Genomic DNA, 17,490 nt, shown 5'->3' with positions numbered 1-17,490 from the left:
AAACAATTTCTGATTCTTTGGGTGACTGTCATTGGGCAGATATCATCTATTATTAACACAGTCTTTTTTTTTTTAATAAATGTGAACTTTGAGACCTGTCATGTCTTTGGGTTTATTTTTTTTCACACTGCTGAACCCAGCATCTCATAGCATAAGCTTCTCCCCATACAGGAACTGAGGTTTTGATTTACATAAGAAGCTTTACAATTGAAGAATGGGACTAGGTGATATTGTTTGCTCTGTTCAGGCCTGGTTTTAGGAAACAAACAAGAGTGATTCTGTCCCTAGTAATTCAATTTGCATAAGATATCACAGGGATGGTAATTAGCAGAGAGTTTCTAGTTCTTGACCTCTTACTGAACAAGCTCACTGGGGAATAATTTCCCTGGAGGGTAGGAATAACTAGATAGAAAAATAGATTAACCTGGCATTGTTAAGGCAGCATGATACTGGATCAATGGTTAGCCTGAGCTGTACTGTAGAAATGACTAGAGCAGGAAAAAATCTGGCAATTAATTGCAGCTATTGGCATCAATACCAACAATTCAACAATGACATTAAGTAAGAGAGGGGAGAAAATCAATGATAAAGGAGACTACAATTGCAGATGAACCTTTTTCTGTCATTTTAAGAGAGCATTATTTGCAAAACTATTTATTTAAAATATTCCCTTACCTTCCATCTCCTTCCAGTCATTCTTCTCTCAGTTTAGGAAGCACATTCAAAGTTTTTGCTGTGTGGAATTAGTCACTGTATTTAATCCCTGTCTATCGAATATCTGATTAACACTGAAAGCACAAAGTTGAAAGAGGGAACAATGCAATAATCTGCTAACTGTGTCCATGTGACAGAGTTAATTCCTCTTATGAAATCCCCTCAAATGTTTTTCTGCTGAAGAGCTTTTCCTTGATTTGTGTTTTTTTGAAGAAATGATGTGTGAAGTGATGCCAACGATAAACGAGGACACCCCGATGAGTCAACGGGGGTCCCAAAGCAGCGGCTCGGACTCGGATTCTCACTTTGAGCAGCTGATGGTGAACATGCTGGATGAAAGGGACCGTCTCCTTGATACTCTTCGGGAGACGCAGGAAAGCTTGTCACTTGCACAGCAACGCCTACAGGATGTCATCTACGACAGAGACTCCCTCCAGCGACAGCTTAACTCAGCACTGCCTCAGGTATGTAGTTTATAAAGATATTTTTTTTTAGGTTCACCAATTTTCTAATTAATGCCACTTTAACCCTAATCAGTATTTATTCTGTGAGGCCCATATTCTTCTCCCGTTGAGGTCGGATGCAGAGCTCCTAACAATTTAATAGTACCTGGTTTGACCTCATTGGGACCTGTCTTGTCTCCAAAGTTAAGAGTAGGAGTAATGCTGTTGACTTCAAGGAGAGCAAGATGAAGGCCTGTAGCTACTGGTTCTTTTGGCTGTTGCTCTAGCATTTACAACAGATGAGGGATCAGTTAAATTAAATTACTAATGGTGGGAATGAAGAAAAAAGAATGAGGATGTTTCCTACAGACTCCTACAGATAAAAGTTTCTAACTAGAATTACAACAAATAAAACTAGCTTGTATAGGTTAAATAAGGTACTACACTAAACCACAAAAACAACTGGTATCTTAATATTTTTATTCATTTATTTTTAAATAATTATATATATTTCATTATCTGAAATGACCTTGGTATTTTTTAGGAACTGCAAAATGAATTAATTCAGCTAAAATAATAATATTATATTTCAATATTATATAGCAATATAACATTATTTTTCAATATACTAGAATTAAAAGCAAAGAAACATCTTAGTTCAGCTTGTATACCTGGACAGAAGTTTGAGACATACCATGATTCAAAATGCGGTTTTTCTCCATGCTGTTTTCTTTGTGTCTCTAAACTGTCCCTTACTAGAGAATTTGATTGTAGCCATGAGGGTCAGGGAATACTTGCCTGGGCAAAGTTGTTTACCTATTAGATGGTGGTTGGAGAGGATGGAAGCCAGATTCAGCTGTGTGATTGGAATAAGGAGATGCTAAGGATGAATCAAATGAGTGAGAAAGTTCTTAAAGGTAGAAAAGAATAAAGGCACCCACGGGAGTAGGGAACAGAAGCAGTTGCTTAAGGGCTAACCCCAGCAGGCTATTGGAATATCTTGGGATAGGGCTGAAAAAAAGAGAGAGATTGTAATCATTTGAAGAATAGTATTAGCAACTTCAGCATTACCTCTGGGCAATGAGAATGACTGCACTTGGCTTGGGTCAAACAAAAAGGAGTAGCGATGATCTTGATAGTAAAATCAAGGGTCTTTTTGTTTTTCTGTAATTTGTGGGTGGTTAAGCTTCTTTTCCACTGATGTCTCTTCACAGAAGAAAGTAAAAGAATAAGTGAAAGACAGCATAGATCCTTTATTCAAAGATTTGTTCCTAGAAATCTGAAGAAGAGATGAAGTTCTGCATCTCTAAACCCCCATTTAATGTGCCACTTGGTACAGAGGCACTCTCCACTCAGCCCATAGTGAGGTATTTCTACTGAGCATTAGCAGGTGTCTAAGCCTTAATGTTTCTATGTCTCATGTAAGCAAAACTCCTGCTGAAATGCAGGAGACTAACTAATGAAAATAATCAGCATAAACGTGATACAGAGCCTAAAAGAAACAGAAAGTCTAAGGAACTGGATTGTGATAAGATTTTAATCTTTATTTCTTCTGGTAAGTGTTGGTCTTGTGTTTTTTTGAATGATAGCCGTACACCCCCTAAAAGTAATTGATCTGTCAGATGAAAACTTTGCACTACTGTGTACCATTAAGAACACGTATTTCAGGTAGCGTTCCTCCATATATCTAAGTAGAGATGTTGGTTTCCCTTGTGAGAAACTGTGTGACATACTGCTTACACTTTAAGGCAGAACCTGATTTTTTTCCTAGCAATTAGGTTGTCTAGATGTAAGTAATTCAATTCTGTAGAAATCTGTTTCTATAAGTACAGAATGCTGGCCTAGTAATATAACATTCTAGTAATACAATCTTCTAAGAAAATAACTTCTAGATGACTGCCATACTATTTAGCTTCCTTTCTGTACTTGAGATATTCTACATAGTACTTTTATAATTTTCTTTTTCATTTACGGTTTTATGAATGGCAAGCTTAAATTACTAGATGCATGACATAGCCCTGTGACAGAATGCTACCCAGTACTTTTATCATGGAGAGGAAGAATTCTGTGTTCACTCAGTTTAAGAGAAGAATACATAAATATATGATAACTGTATGATGATTATTTAGTTAGAATGTGACATCTAATGAGTCTTGCTTTATCATAGTATATATATTTCTTTTAGCTCTTGTTTTCTTGAGTGGTTTTCAAATTCAGTTATTTCTTAGCATTTACATAGTGCTTTGCATGTAGAAAGTGTGTGTTGACACAGTTACATTCTGAAGCATTTTTGTTAAGATGCTGTTTTTGTTTATTGTCTTAAACAGTTAAAAGTATGATCTGGAAAAATCATTGCACTTTTCATAAATTGAATCTGAACAATAAGAACCCACATGAAAACTGGGGTAATGAATGAATCATTGAAAAGTCTTTTGTGATTGGAAATAGGAAATAATAACATTAAATATGAAGCTTCAGATACTAGTTAATGCTGTTACAGCTACAGCTGTTACTGCTGTAACCAAAATGCGAAGTATGACTGTAGATGGGTCTAAGTTTTTATACTGATCTATACTGCAGCAGAACAATGTATAGTTAACTACATCTTTCAAGTTTGAGTTACAGAAATATAGTTGTCTTGCTAATTGCTATAATTGAAGTAATTTTTATTTCCATTAGATTAACAGTCTTAACTTTATGAACATCTATGTTTAACTGAACAGCTGTTTTTAAGGAAGAAGGGAAAGAGTGAGCAGGTGATTTCAGACCAGTTAGAATAAATGTAATGATAGAGAAGATTTTAAAACTTATTTTGGAGAAAAGACTAATAATAACTCAAAAAGATAACTTAAAAATATGACAGGGGTTTACCAAAATTATCTTTATACAAAATAACTATACATCACTCTTTGATACCAAAATCATTAGACTAGGGAACTATGATATACCTGAAAAAGATATCTTTTGAAGTGGCCCCATTTCAAATACTAGTAGATGTGAAGTGAGTAAGAAAAAGTAAGATAATTAGTAAGTAATAAAATAGAGAAGGAAAAAGTTTTCACTTACAGTAGACATTGACAGGGTGGAAGGTGGCTTGTAGTAGTAGTTGATTAAGAATGTGTTTGGGGCTCAATTTTTGTTAATTTGAGCACAAGAAGGAGGAGCATCCTAGTGGAAATTTTAGATGACACAAAATTGAGTTGAACAGTCAACTAAGGGAGTGAGTATGATAGTACACAAGAACAACAGTCACAGAGGTGGGATGATATTTCATGGTACAAAGATGAGGGCCCTATATCTAGCAGTTAATAACAAAAAATATGTTGTGACCTTTTAGGTAGCAGTAGTAGAGAGGGAAGATATGTTATGCAACTTTTGTAGGCAGCCAATGGGAGGTAGGTGTAAAAAAAGGCAAATATCATTCTGAAATGTATTATTTAAGAGATTTTTATTAGAAGTAGATAAGTATTAATGCAGTAAAACCAAAGGGTGGTTTGAACCTCATTGTCTTGGGTTTGGCTCAGTAGTGATTGAGAGCCAACCTCAAGTTGGAAGAGATTCAGAAAAAAGACTGCTATAGCAAAGAGGCAATAACATCTTCTGCATGAAAAGACTAATTGAAGTTTTCTTGCTTCTGGGGAGAACTGAGTTAAGAGGGAATATGAGTGATTTCGTAAATTTTTTTGGAGAGGCAGGAAGATGGAGCGACCAGGTAGGGATGAAAGAAATGGTTTAAGCCAAAAATAATGCTGATGGAGGAAGAAATGAATATAGCAAACTGTGAAAAAAGATATATCATTGAAAGAAGGTCTTGAATTATCAAGGAATGACATTCAGAATCCCTCTTGCTTAGACAAAGACAGGGTGGAAACCGCAAACTGTTTTCAAGATGAAGCTGGTGTGAAAGACATGTATCATAGTACTTTGGTTAACCTCTGAACTTGACCCAGAACACCCCTTCCTGTTTATTTCAGACTTTACTGTGGAGAGATTCTACTTTGTGTGGGGTCATTCCCACAAACAATGAAACATTAGTCTGAATATTTTTACTAAAATTAGTAGAATTTCGTGATAGCACAGTTAAGTTGAGAAGCGTTCTGTACGTAATAGGTCCTCTGATATTAAGAATCTAGTTCACAAGCAGTCTTGCTTATTCTTCTCAAAGCTGCCTGTTGACAGCGGAAGCCTCTAAGGAAAATGTATTTGGGTCTGCACTGCATGTTCCCTTACAACAGGAATTTGTTGTATTTAGGTCATGACTCTTGAGTCCAACAAAAAATAATAATTGCTAAATACAATACAACTCTACTGTAATGGGGAAGCATAGGATCTAAATACTTAACAGTATGTTTTTATTTTATTGGAGTAAAATTAGGTCTTTTACTGTAGCATAAAAAAGTGCTCCACTAAATAGACAAGTAACTGTACTTAAAAACCGTAACTCCTGATTTTAGTGGTAGAAAGAGGAAAATGTTCAGTTATGCTTTCTCAAGCAAATTTCACCATAATCTTCTCCAAGCTAAATTGCCTAGAAAATCTCACCTATATTAGTTGACTTGTAAACAAACATTGAAAAAATATAATTTATGTCTTTGTAAGACTTATAATGAATCGTAAGAATCATAAGAGTTATAATAATTATAAATGTGCTTTGATAAACAGTGCTGAACTGGGCTTGTTTTGTGGTTGTTTTATTGTTTCTTTCAGTCTTTCAAAATTAAGTTTCAAGGTATAGAATGAAGGTGTTTGTAGGTCATAATTCTCTTGTCAAATATGTCTACTTTGTTCATTAATAACGTACTTGCTCAGTGATTTACTTAGAAATTAATCTAATATTCACAGAATCAGAAAATGGTTGAGGTTGGAAGGGACCTCTGGAGGTCACTTTGTCCAGGTCTTCTGCTCCAGCAGGGTTACTAAGAACAAGATGCCCAGGACTGTGCCCAGATGGCTTTTGAATATCTCTGAGGATAGACTCCACTACCTCTCTGGGCAGCCTGTGCCAGCGCTCAGTCACCCTAAAAAGTGTTTCCTGATGTTCAGCAAGAACCTCCTGTGTTTCAGTTTGTGCCTGTTGCCTCTTGAATATTATATTACCAGAAACAGGGATAACAACGTGGCCCAGGCCTGTGGCTGTGCAAGATGATAAAGTAGAACAACTTTGCTGGCACTTTAGAAGACTTTAAGATGCTGAAATAGATCCTGATGATTGTCAAAGTGAGGAGAATTTGTCTGTTAATGGTCAGTCTCTTTCTCTTGTCCTGCACTGGGAAGTTAGCTACACATCACTGGGCTTATTATTAAAGGATTGATGAAAATGTGTAAGATCTTTTCACTCTAATGAGTGAGTTAGTTTCAGTTTGAATTAGGACTGATGACAGAATTAGATTGTGGATGATTCTGAGAAAATAAATTCCAAATTAAGATTTCAAATACAATGGTTTGATTTTCAATTTGAATGTTTGTATAATTTTAATAAAAATATAAAATTCTTTCAAAGTCCTTTGAATCAAAATAAAATATTGCAACTATCTTTTTCTTTTTTACTTTCACATTAAAAATCAATGATATTGCAACTTTTTTTGGAAGTTTTGTGCTTGTTTCATAAAATCAGCATTTTTAAATTTTGCTAAAAATTTTTTACACTTCAGAGCCCAACAAAGTTTAGAGAAATGCTGTTGCAAGGCTGAAAAGCCTGTGATAATCGCAATTTGAAAGCAAACTTCATAGGTGGAATATTGTTCCAATTGAACATGGAAGTTTATGACCTGCATTCATTGACTTGTGCTTTGATATTTACAGTAATACATTGATTTTGTTCAGTCTTTGAATAAAAAATCTGGTTTTAGAGAAAATTCATAGATGATGGAAATGGTAAGACATTATAGTCACTGATGTTGCTGTAGTTACACTGATGTTTTTAAGTGGGTAAAAAGATGTTGGTACATAGTTTCTGTTGCTTTAAAGAATAGATAAAATATCTAATTTATTTACCAAATCTTCCCTTTGTGTGTTTTGATCTTCTTTACTGGGCAGTTGCTGGATTTTTGTAAAGAAGATCCAAGTTCTGATTTCACCGAGCATTTATGTTAGCAGATTTTTTTTTACATGGCTATAACTCTTCTCATGTTCTGATGATCGGAATCTGCGCCTATGCTATGTCTTTTATAGTACAATTCATTCTGACTGATAAAGCTGTCTAAAAGTTAAGCATTCAGTCTTAATCATATAGAATGTCTCTATAAGAAAATGGGAAAATTAGGCCTTTCAGAAAAGGCAGTTCATTCTGTAAGATGGGTAGGGTGAACATGGAAATGCTCTAGTTTTGTTTTGTTTTTTTTCTCGTGACTACAGAAAGAGCCTTAATGCCTAGCTTGTGTGGTTAACTTTTAGATAGATAAACTTACATGAGGTGATTTATTCTCTGCGTGGGTATAAACCCCTTAAATTTAAAATGGACCTTTTAAAACTACAGCAGTTCATAGATCATAGAATAATTTATACTGAGAGGGACCACTGGAACTCAAGTGGTCCAAACCCCCTGCAAAGGGCTGGCTACCCAAGACTAGGAAGAGGGTGTTACTGAAATACATATTAGTCTGTTTCATAGAATCGTAGGATAGTTTGGGTTGGAAGGGACCTTTAAAGGTCATCTAGTCCAACTGAGACAGCATCCTCCTCTGAGAAATTATACAGCAATAATAAGTCTTAATGGTAGCCAGCAAACAAATGTATAACTTTTCATTTAATTAAATACATAATAAAAATTTACAACTTTATGAAAGACCTTCTATTATCACATGTACAATGGAACAATTGACTAACCTGTTTCTGTGCTAGTCTCTTTAGAATTTTATTGAAAGTGTCTTTACTATGAATCTTTACAACAGACCGGGAAGCATCCAGTACTAAAGAATTAAAGTCACACTTTCTTTTTGGTCTTGACAAGGAACATGAAGGGGAAATGGCTCCAGTTTCTTAATCTATTTTTATTTGTTTGTTTGTTTGTTTGTTTGTTTGTTTGTTTTATTTCCAGCAACTTTTAGTGTGTTATGATTCCAGTGAATCTGGTGGAGATCTAAACAGCTAGTTCTAATTAAGTATAAATTCTTCAAGATGTTGCAATTTTTTTTCCCCTCTCTAATAAATATTATCATTAGCACTATTTGAAAATCTGCTCTTTCTGGTTATAGATAGTAGAATTGTTCGGGGTGTGGGACTGCAATGCTAAAAAGAATCCTTTGATATCCCCTAGTAGCCCATGGATTTCAGCTAAACTCCAATTGTTAGCTACAATAATTCAGTAATAAAATTAGTAATGGAAATATACTGGTAATCACTAAGGTTTTATTTCATGTAATAAGATACCAGTTATTTAGAAACGCTTAGTGGAGGCATGATAGAAGGGAAAATCCAAAGAGGGAAATGGATGACCTTGTTTTATTGAACAAGTTTATGTAATTTGATCAATATTAAGCTTTAATAGGATTGTGATTAGAGGACTTTGTTGATAGCCTTGCAGTGTCTTCCAGTACTGATGAACAATGAATGTTTTACTGTTAGGGACAAGAAAGGTACAGGAAGAGAACAGTAAGTCAGTAGGGCCTTATTCTGAGGTTTTATTTTCTGTTTAAGTGTGTGTCCATTTAGTGCATAGATACAAAATAGTGACATACATATAGAAACCTATAGTGACATACATACAAAAATAAAATAGCCCAACAGGAAAAAATAAACACATTTTAAAATAATTGGAAATAAATTTTGTTTGTTTAAGACTGAACATTTGCTAAGCAATTTCAGGTATTTGCTGTTTGGGTAGAAATAAGTTTGACCCACAGTATTGTTCTTAAAATAGCTTTTGTTCTTGTGATAAAGATGGAATGATGTCTTTTCTCCCCATTTTCTTTCTGGGTATGCTGAAGAACATAGAGTACCAATGGAATCCTGTACATTTCCACAGAATAATTTAAAAAGAATTCCAAGAAGTGAAATGGAAATCCTTTCCCATATGTCTGAGGTGGAAGTTCCAAGTTTTCTGTCTCAGAAGTCCAGTGAGACACTCAGTATTCATGTGTAAAAATTAAAGCTTAATCCAGTGCTTGTTGCTACCTCTAGGAGATTTCTGCTGTCTTAGAGAACAGTTGTTCAGGCTGCTAAATAATAATGTCTTCACTTTCAGGTGTTCTGAACTAAAGTCAGTGCAAGCAGCAAGTCCTTGTGACTGCCAAAATCAGTTTAGATTACTCAAGATGAACTTAAATATTTTCATAAACAAATTGGAATTATGCTTTTTTTGCTAGTTATCTCAACTGTTTATCTCAGGATGTGAATATTAAGGGAAGCATGTTGATATATATGCAAAAGACTAGATTAAACGTAACTGAATTCTAATAGAGTAAATATAGAGGTAACTGTATTTTGTTACAGGATTTAAATGTATGATGGAGAAACAGAGCATATGGAATTCAAAGGAAACTTGGCATTAAGTTACAATGGTTTGAGCGGAACATGATGCTGAAATATTAGTTGTGTCTGACCTTACAAATATTTAGGAAAGATTTAAGTGTTACCTTCCTCAAGTACTTAACAGAACATGTATACATGGCTGTTCTTTTTCTACATAAAAGCAAATAAGTGTTGTTTGCATAGTATTAAATACCATTTTTTTTATGGTTGATGACTCCTAACTAGTATTATCTGTCAAAACACAGTCTGGCTGTATCAGTGGTGTAAGTAAGACAATGCTTTTAGCTAGCTCCTCTCTAGACTGTCTTTTTTTTAAACTGCCAGCATATTCCCAACAGAGCACAGTCATAGGTATAATTGTACATAGAAGTATTTACTTGAATACTTTTCAAGTATGAGTTTATTTCCTTGCTCTTGTGAAGTTCTGTGTATTCAGTAGCATATTGCAAATATTTATAAGCAGGAGATTTTCTCTTAAAAGCTGTGGACTTTGTAATAAATACTTGATGGCTGAAGAAGACTGATGTGACAGTCCAGCAGAAGAAAAAGCTGGGATATGAGAAAAAAAGACAGACACATAAATATTTAGAGGAGGAGGAGCATGTAGTGAATGCCTGAAGCTAGCAACAAGACTATGTACTTCCATTTCACTCTGTATTTGCTTCATAAACATTGCTATCAATTATTTTAGCTTGAACCAGGCACATCAACTGCTACATTAACTATTGATGCCTCATCATCTGAATGCTTATAAAGACGTATGACTGAACATGAGATAAAAATACAATGGTGCTGGTCAACAGAATAGAGCAGAAGTGGTTATGTGAGACCTTATAAATAAAGCTGTTGCCATGAAAATTGTAGACACCACAGTTTTCATTACAGCTATAGTCATATGTTTTTTTTTCTAGTTTTGATAACAGCTGTAGTCATAACAGCTATAGTCATGGCTGTCGGTGTTTAAGAGACATTTGGACAATGGCCTTAATAATATGATTTAACTTGGTCAGCCCTGAAGTGGTCAGGCAGTTGGACTAGATGATCTCTGTAGATCACTTCCAACTGAACTATTCTATTCTGTTCTATGGTGAGGAAAAAATGGAAAAAATAAAGCGGTTTTATAAAGCTTAACTCTGATGGGATACTCTTTGCTCATGTCCTTGAAAGTGGATGGTAGAGGCTCAGACATCAGCCAAGAACAGCACATCAAGACAAAAATGCAAGACAAAAATGTAGCTTTCTGATAATACATATTCCTTCTTTAATACTTCCTTTATTAAAAGCAAAGAAAATGCAGAATATTCAAGAATCAGCTTTTAGAAGTGTCTTATTCACGCTGTCTAGCCTAACTAGCCTAGACTAACAAGTATTTTCTCAAAAACGTAAAATTATGTTAGGGACATGATTTTTTCTAAAGTACACATAATTTAGCTTTCACTGAAGTCTGTGGAGTTTTCCTGTTGACTCTGAAGAAAACAAGTTTGCTTATATTGTTGAGCATGTATCTTTCACGTGGTCCCCAGGAATCTGAACATCTGTGTGTAGAAGTTAAGGGCCAGGAAGAGCAGTAACCTTGTTTTATGTAATATAACATTTCTACAGTCTACTCAAGAATCATATGCTCCAGATCATCATTTGCTGAGTGTGTTTTTTTCCTAGTTAGGATTAGATTATTATTTTTTTTTAATTATTGTTAGTCTACTGCATTCTTTACCATGCATGAGTTCTAAAAAAGCCCCAATTATACTGTGACAGTCAATTTGTTACAACAGTCATTCATCTGTCAAAACAGATAATATTAAATAAATCTTGGAGACGTACAGTAAGGTCCTCTCTTGTAGGTTGGTTTATTTGCAATTACGAAGTAACCAAAATTACAGATTTGGTTTTTCCCATATGTTTTTTTTTTTTTGTGTGAGACTCTAAACAGAAGGGAACATAATGATAAGTAAAGGGAAGGAGTAATAATGAAAAGGTAAAGAACAAGTAGATAAATGATATTTCTGCATCAAAGTGGTAGAAGTCAATAAGAAGCATAGAGTGAAAACGGTCTGCTCAAGAAGTAAAGCCCAAGGCCAAAGTTCATGGAAGTCAGTACAGAAGTTTTTCCGTTTGTTTCAATCAGTGATAGAACTAGTTCTTAAAGAGCAAGTAGTTAAGGAGCAAGCTGAGCAAAGGGGCAGAGAGGCTGCAAATCTGTTCTCATAATTTTTTCACTAGGTATTTGGCATTGAAGTTACATCCATTGTCAAATAATTGCATTATGTGTTTAAACAAGTGCACGCAATAAAAAGCAACTCTGTGGTTTTATAAGGAGAAATTCATCCCCCATCTTGGAACGACCTTTCTGTCTATGATTCTTTTGGAGCCATGTCTTTTGTCTGAATAACCCCTGACATGTCCACAGTTTCATGGGTTATCTGGAAGACTGAGCACATGCATGAGAATATAGTGCTTTTTGAAATGCATGCAGTTGCTTCTGGAATTCTTTCAACAGTGTTTTAGACATACCCTAGTGAGTTAGGGAAGAAATATGCAGGGGCTTCTGGAAAACGTTTTGGTTGGGCATGATGGGGCTTCTAGAGGACATTTTGGTTGGGCAAGACCATTTGTGATTGTTAATTTTTAGCTTGCCTTTAGCTTGCCTAGGGAAGCAAATATGAATATTTCCACTGTGCCCACATCAAAAGTGCTCCTTGACATTCTTGCTATCAAAACAAGGCTCATGAGAGTATTAGAGTCTGTAGTGCAACATTCTGATTTTTGTATTTTTTTCTGTTATAATGACAAATACTGTACAGGCATTGAACACTCTGAGGTAAATCCTACATTCAGAAAATAGATTTTCTGATCTCCTGAAAAAAAAGTTACTCTGATACTAATGAATAAAAGTGCCATCTGGATGAGTGTGTTTGGAGATGGAATTTGGACATTATATTTGTACATTAAGATTGTGTATTATATTTCCTTTGCTTAATAATATCAAATCCTACATTGACAATGGAAATAATGAATACCCAAGACACTAAGAAATGCTGAACACGTTTACAGTGTTTTCTTTTCTAAAAGGTGAAGGATGAATACTGTCTCATATAATTGGCATGTGAGTACATTGTAGTACATCGTTGGTCAAAAAAGTTTAGAAGACAGTACTTCTGAAATAATGAACACTAGATAGATATAATTGCCCCTGTTCAATTAATTTATCATTAGCAGTAAAATCTTGTTATCAGAAGCATTCCAAGAAAAAAATGAGATCTTTTAAGATAGAGAATTTCTTGTTGTTCAGTAATTTATAGACATTCATATCAGGTCCAGATACCTGACACTATTATTTAAGTGGCTGTTTGTATCTGCTGTAAACTAACGCAAACTTTGTCAGCCAAAACATATTTAAAATTCTAAGACTGTATATGTGGAAAATAAATCAATTGGGTTGACCATTTTCTTTATCATGTTTTGTTGAATATTCAACTAAGCTCTGTGGCTCATTTTCCTTTCCATCTAACTCTACTTAGGCTCTTAGCTATAATGCAAATTTGACTGTCTCCTGTATTAAGAAATGTGTATTTATTTTTGTGTAGTCCCACTGATCCATTTTCAGTGTGAGCTACTACTACTTCTAGCCACAACCGTGGCATGTGGTTATGAGCACACAGTCAACAATCTAATATCTCACATGTATTGTATAGATTCCCTACAGAGACTCAATATTTGGATGGTGTGGGCAGATCTGAGGAGGTATTGTTTACTGAAAATTTATTGTAAATTTCAAAAATGCTTTCAAGAAGAGGCACAGTTTTTCACAAAATTGAACATCTATGCATTTATAAAGTCTCAGATTAAGTCTTCAGAAATGATACTGTGCATGGGCAGATGGTTTTATTTCCATGCGAATAGAAACTTCTGCATGCTTTATAAGGATCAGTGAAGATTATTTAGGAACCTACATTTAAGTCTGAAAGTTGATAATCTGACTTCCAAAACAAACGGTTACACAAGATCTCAAATAACCTGAATTAGACTTGCTAAAATGTGTATATTTGCCACTAAAAACATCACTACATATTTATAATTTCACTATTTTAGCTGGTTATGTTTCTTTATAATTTAGTCATGCTTGAATCTGAACCGTACACTGACAGTTATTTTCTGTTTGACTACCTCATTGGTAATTTTGCTTCATACTTCATATTGCAGAACTATGATAGCTAGGATTACAAGAAGATCAGTAACAACTTAAGGTAATGATAAAAAAAAAAGTATTTTGATCTATGTTAGAAGATACAGAAAAACAAATACTTTGTTGCTGGTCATTATTTGTATTCTCAGACATTATAGAAAGAGAAATGAGAAGAATAACTTTTGCTCTGGACAGACTAAAACAGGAAGTACTTGTTTCCCAGAAGAATGCTAGAAGACAGGCATGAAGCATCTGAAATGCTACTTGTCCTAACCCAGTGCTGTATTTTTCAGTCCTTCACCATGATGTCTCTCTGTTTTCCAAAGTAACTTTCCTATGTTACCTAATTTGCATGGTGATAACGATATGCTACTAATCCCCTTAAAGAAGCCACAAAAGTGTTTCTGGTACTCATAGTTTAACAAAGAGTGAGTTTGTGCTTACATATGTTTTTAGATGTATTTTAAAGATACCTTTCAGATGAGAATAAAATTCTCGTTTCTCCCTGGTTATTTAAGCAAACAAGTACTGTATTTGAAGTCATGTGGCACTGAACTGAAAAAAGCAGAAGTTCTCTAGACCTATGCATTAAGAACTGTTTTAACTTCAAAGTTCTTTGTTTGATTGTTCCAGAGATGGGATAATGTCCTCAGGCATAACATGTAGGCACGTGTTGCCAAGTTCATAACCCCATGGTGTTCATTTCTAGAGTGCATATACACACCAGCTGCTCACAAAGAAATGTCAAAGCAAAGGCCTAATGAGAGGAGTAACAACACAGCAAGTGCTGTACTGTGAGGTCTCCAGAATACTTTCCCAGACTTGTATCATTTGCAGCTGAGGGCAGGCTTTCAACTTCAACTTCAGCTTATATGCTACTCCTAAGATAAAGTGTTTGTGTTTCACAACTGGTCCAGTCACTTTTGAGCCCATGTAAAAGTTAAAAAAATCATAGCATGGGTTTCCACCTGCTTTGGTTTTTTTTTTTTTTTACATTTATCACTGAGGACATCACCAGCTCATATCCTCACCTCCACAAAGACCTAGATTATATAAAAAAATCAGCCTTGCTACCCCTTTTTCAACAACAAAGAAAGTATCTAGATCTTTGTAAACGTGCCAACCTCATATGTGAATGTACTTGTCTGCATGCAAGCAATGAAATAAATAAAAGAATGCATACATGATATTAATTAACTACAAGCTACTGGTCCAGATGCACTTAAAAATTTGAAAACAGGTGTGACCAAATCCAGTAGCAACTTTAGTGGACTCATCAATTCAAGTTTTTTCTCCAAGTAAAAAAGAAAAATTAAAGGGTATGGATACTACTGAATGCAAAATACCTTTTAGGTTCTCTTAATGACTCTGCTTCTGAGAAGAGCAGGAGCACATTATACATTGTCCTTGCAAAATTGTTCTGTTGTCATTTTTGCACAGAACATATCCTTGAGTAAGAATGTAACCTGCCTACCTCCTTTTTCCGTGAGTCAGTTGTGACTCATGATTGTTGTACATTGTCCTCCAAAAGTGAGTTATTTTATCAGTATAAAGTGTGCTGTGTATGAAGTATGACACAAGTCAAAGTCACAGTAGATATTATTAGAATGTTCACATGGAAGGTTGTACATTAACAGAATTTTAAAAGGCTTGTGACATCTTCTGGTTTGAAAAAGATGATGCTGTGCATGCCAAAGATAAGTAATATATTTGTTTTTCTGACAGTGTGGTCATTTTGTAATGTACTAGTATAAGTTATACAAGTTGATTATTTTGTATCCTTAGTGTTCTTCAGGATCCTTCTTTTAATTTCTAGTAGTAAAATTGATACTGGTATCTATTTAGACAGTTATTGGAGATTTACATTCCTTTCCCCTATGTCTGACCTTTTTTCCCAAAAAACCTTCTGCAGCTTGTTGCTTCTGAAAGGAATTTTTGCACTCATAATATACACAGTTGTTGGAAGAAGTTTTAATCACTCGTGAGAGTAGGTTTACATTGAATGTGGATAAAACGCTGATGGCTGCACTTGCCCAGTCTCGGATACACTGACTTTGCTGGAGCTGTTCTTGTAGTAATAATACACATGTTCAATTAACTGAGAATTTCTATTAAAAATCAATTGCTACTACACGAAAGTTTCTACTGATTTTAATTAAAAAAAAAAAACAAAATTAATCTGATTGCATAATCATCCTGTAAAATGTTATTTATTATCAATTATTTTTTAAATCATTATAGTTTGTAATTTCCATGAAAGAGAAGCTCTTTTAAATGTTTTCAGTCTTTATTTCCACAGTTTTAGAAGAATATTTTGGAACCATTTAATATAAATGCATCTTTGAAAAAACAGTTTATTGGGAAAAAATACAGTTCTGTATTAGGAACAGAGGTTGCATTATATGAATAAAGTAATTCACTAAAAATTCTTGTTTTGACAGCCAGACCTATTTTTCAGAGCATGTCATGACTGGGATATTGGTTTTGTTAAGAAAAAAAATAACATTAGACAAATTGAAGACTTTTTTTTTTACAGACATTGAAAACTTTTTGAACACCCTAATGAAATGTTTATAGTTCTCATTTAGAAATAGTCTTCTGTTTTGAATTTGCCTATTTGAAAAGAAAAAGATTACCTTCCGCTGGAATAAAACATTGCAGCTGAAATGAAAAGAAGGTTTGGTCTGCTTTTTGTTATCAAGGAAATCAGAAAAAAAAATGATGTAAAAGGTAAAAACAGTTTGTTAGAAATTAAATTTTAAAAACACTTAATTGCTGAACTTTAATTTTAAAGCAGTGAAATCAGAATGAATATGTTCTGTTACTTACCATTGTCTATTTCACTGAATTCTTCTTGCTTATGTAAATATGATGATTTCAGAAAGAAAAGTACCGAGGACTCTGGCAAGCCATTCACATTCCACTTTTTGTAATGATTACTTTAGGAGGACATACCTCATATGTGCTTTCTTTTGTTTTTTATGAGACATAAAATAGATTGGCGTAAATCTAATAAAGGTGTAAAAATTCCTATCTGTCCATTTCTCTTCTGTTTTAGTAAAACAATGAATAGTGGTTATTTTGCCGTCCACTACAATTATGTCTCGATACCTTTCTTCCTGAAAAATACTTCCTGGTCATACATGTCAATTCCAACTTTACTTATCACCATTCAGTGGTAGAGTTGATTGCTGCTGTTCATAGCTTGAGAGAAAAAGAAGAGGAAATTCTATGGTGTGGTTTGATCTTTGTAATCTACCTTTTTTTAAAGTCAAAGTATTTAGAAATAAGGAGGGTATGCTTCTATATAATTAGTTGTTGTTCTGTAGTTTCAAATGAAATCTGTTTCCTCTGTGTTTTTACTTGAAATCAGCCTATACGCCCATATAAATTTCCAATAGTTAGATATTTTGCACCTGGCTTGTTTAAGAAACTGTCAGTGGATTATTTAACAAGCTTTCTCGGCCCTTTACCATCTAACCAGTCTAGTCTCATAGAATCATAGAATGGTTTAGTTTGAAAGGGACCTTAATCCAACCCCCCTGCCATGGGCAGGGACACCTTCCACTAGACCAGGTTCCTCAAAGCCCCTTCCAACCTGGCCTTGAACACTTCCAGGGATGGGGCATCCACAACTTCCCTGGCAACCTGTTCCAGTGTCTCACCACCCTCAGAGTAAGG

General features: G+C 34.6%; 1 protein-coding gene across 2 annotated transcripts in view; it reads left to right on the top strand.

The window, feature by feature from the left end:
• Window positions 1-929: 929 nt before the first annotated feature.
• The window catches only part of PPFIA2 (PTPRF interacting protein alpha 2), a gene marked incomplete at its 5' end in the record, with an annotated part of 340,138 nt that continues 323,577 nt past the window's right edge, over window positions 930-17,490 (top strand). For both annotated transcript variants that reach the window (XM_082485262.1, XM_082485261.1), the window contains one exon: window positions 930-1,178. In XM_082485262.1, coding sequence (XP_082341388.1) covers window positions 930-1,178 — 249 coding nt within the window. The remainder of the gene's footprint in view (window positions 1,179-17,490) is intronic.

This window comes from Vanellus vanellus (assembly GCF_965231255.1).
Source record: "Vanellus vanellus genome assembly, chromosome: 1".
NCBI lineage: Eukaryota > Metazoa > Chordata > Aves > Charadriiformes > Charadriidae > Vanellus > Vanellus vanellus.
The sequence above is the reverse complement of the archived record's forward strand: the minus strand, read 5'-3'. Positions and strand labels throughout refer to the sequence as shown.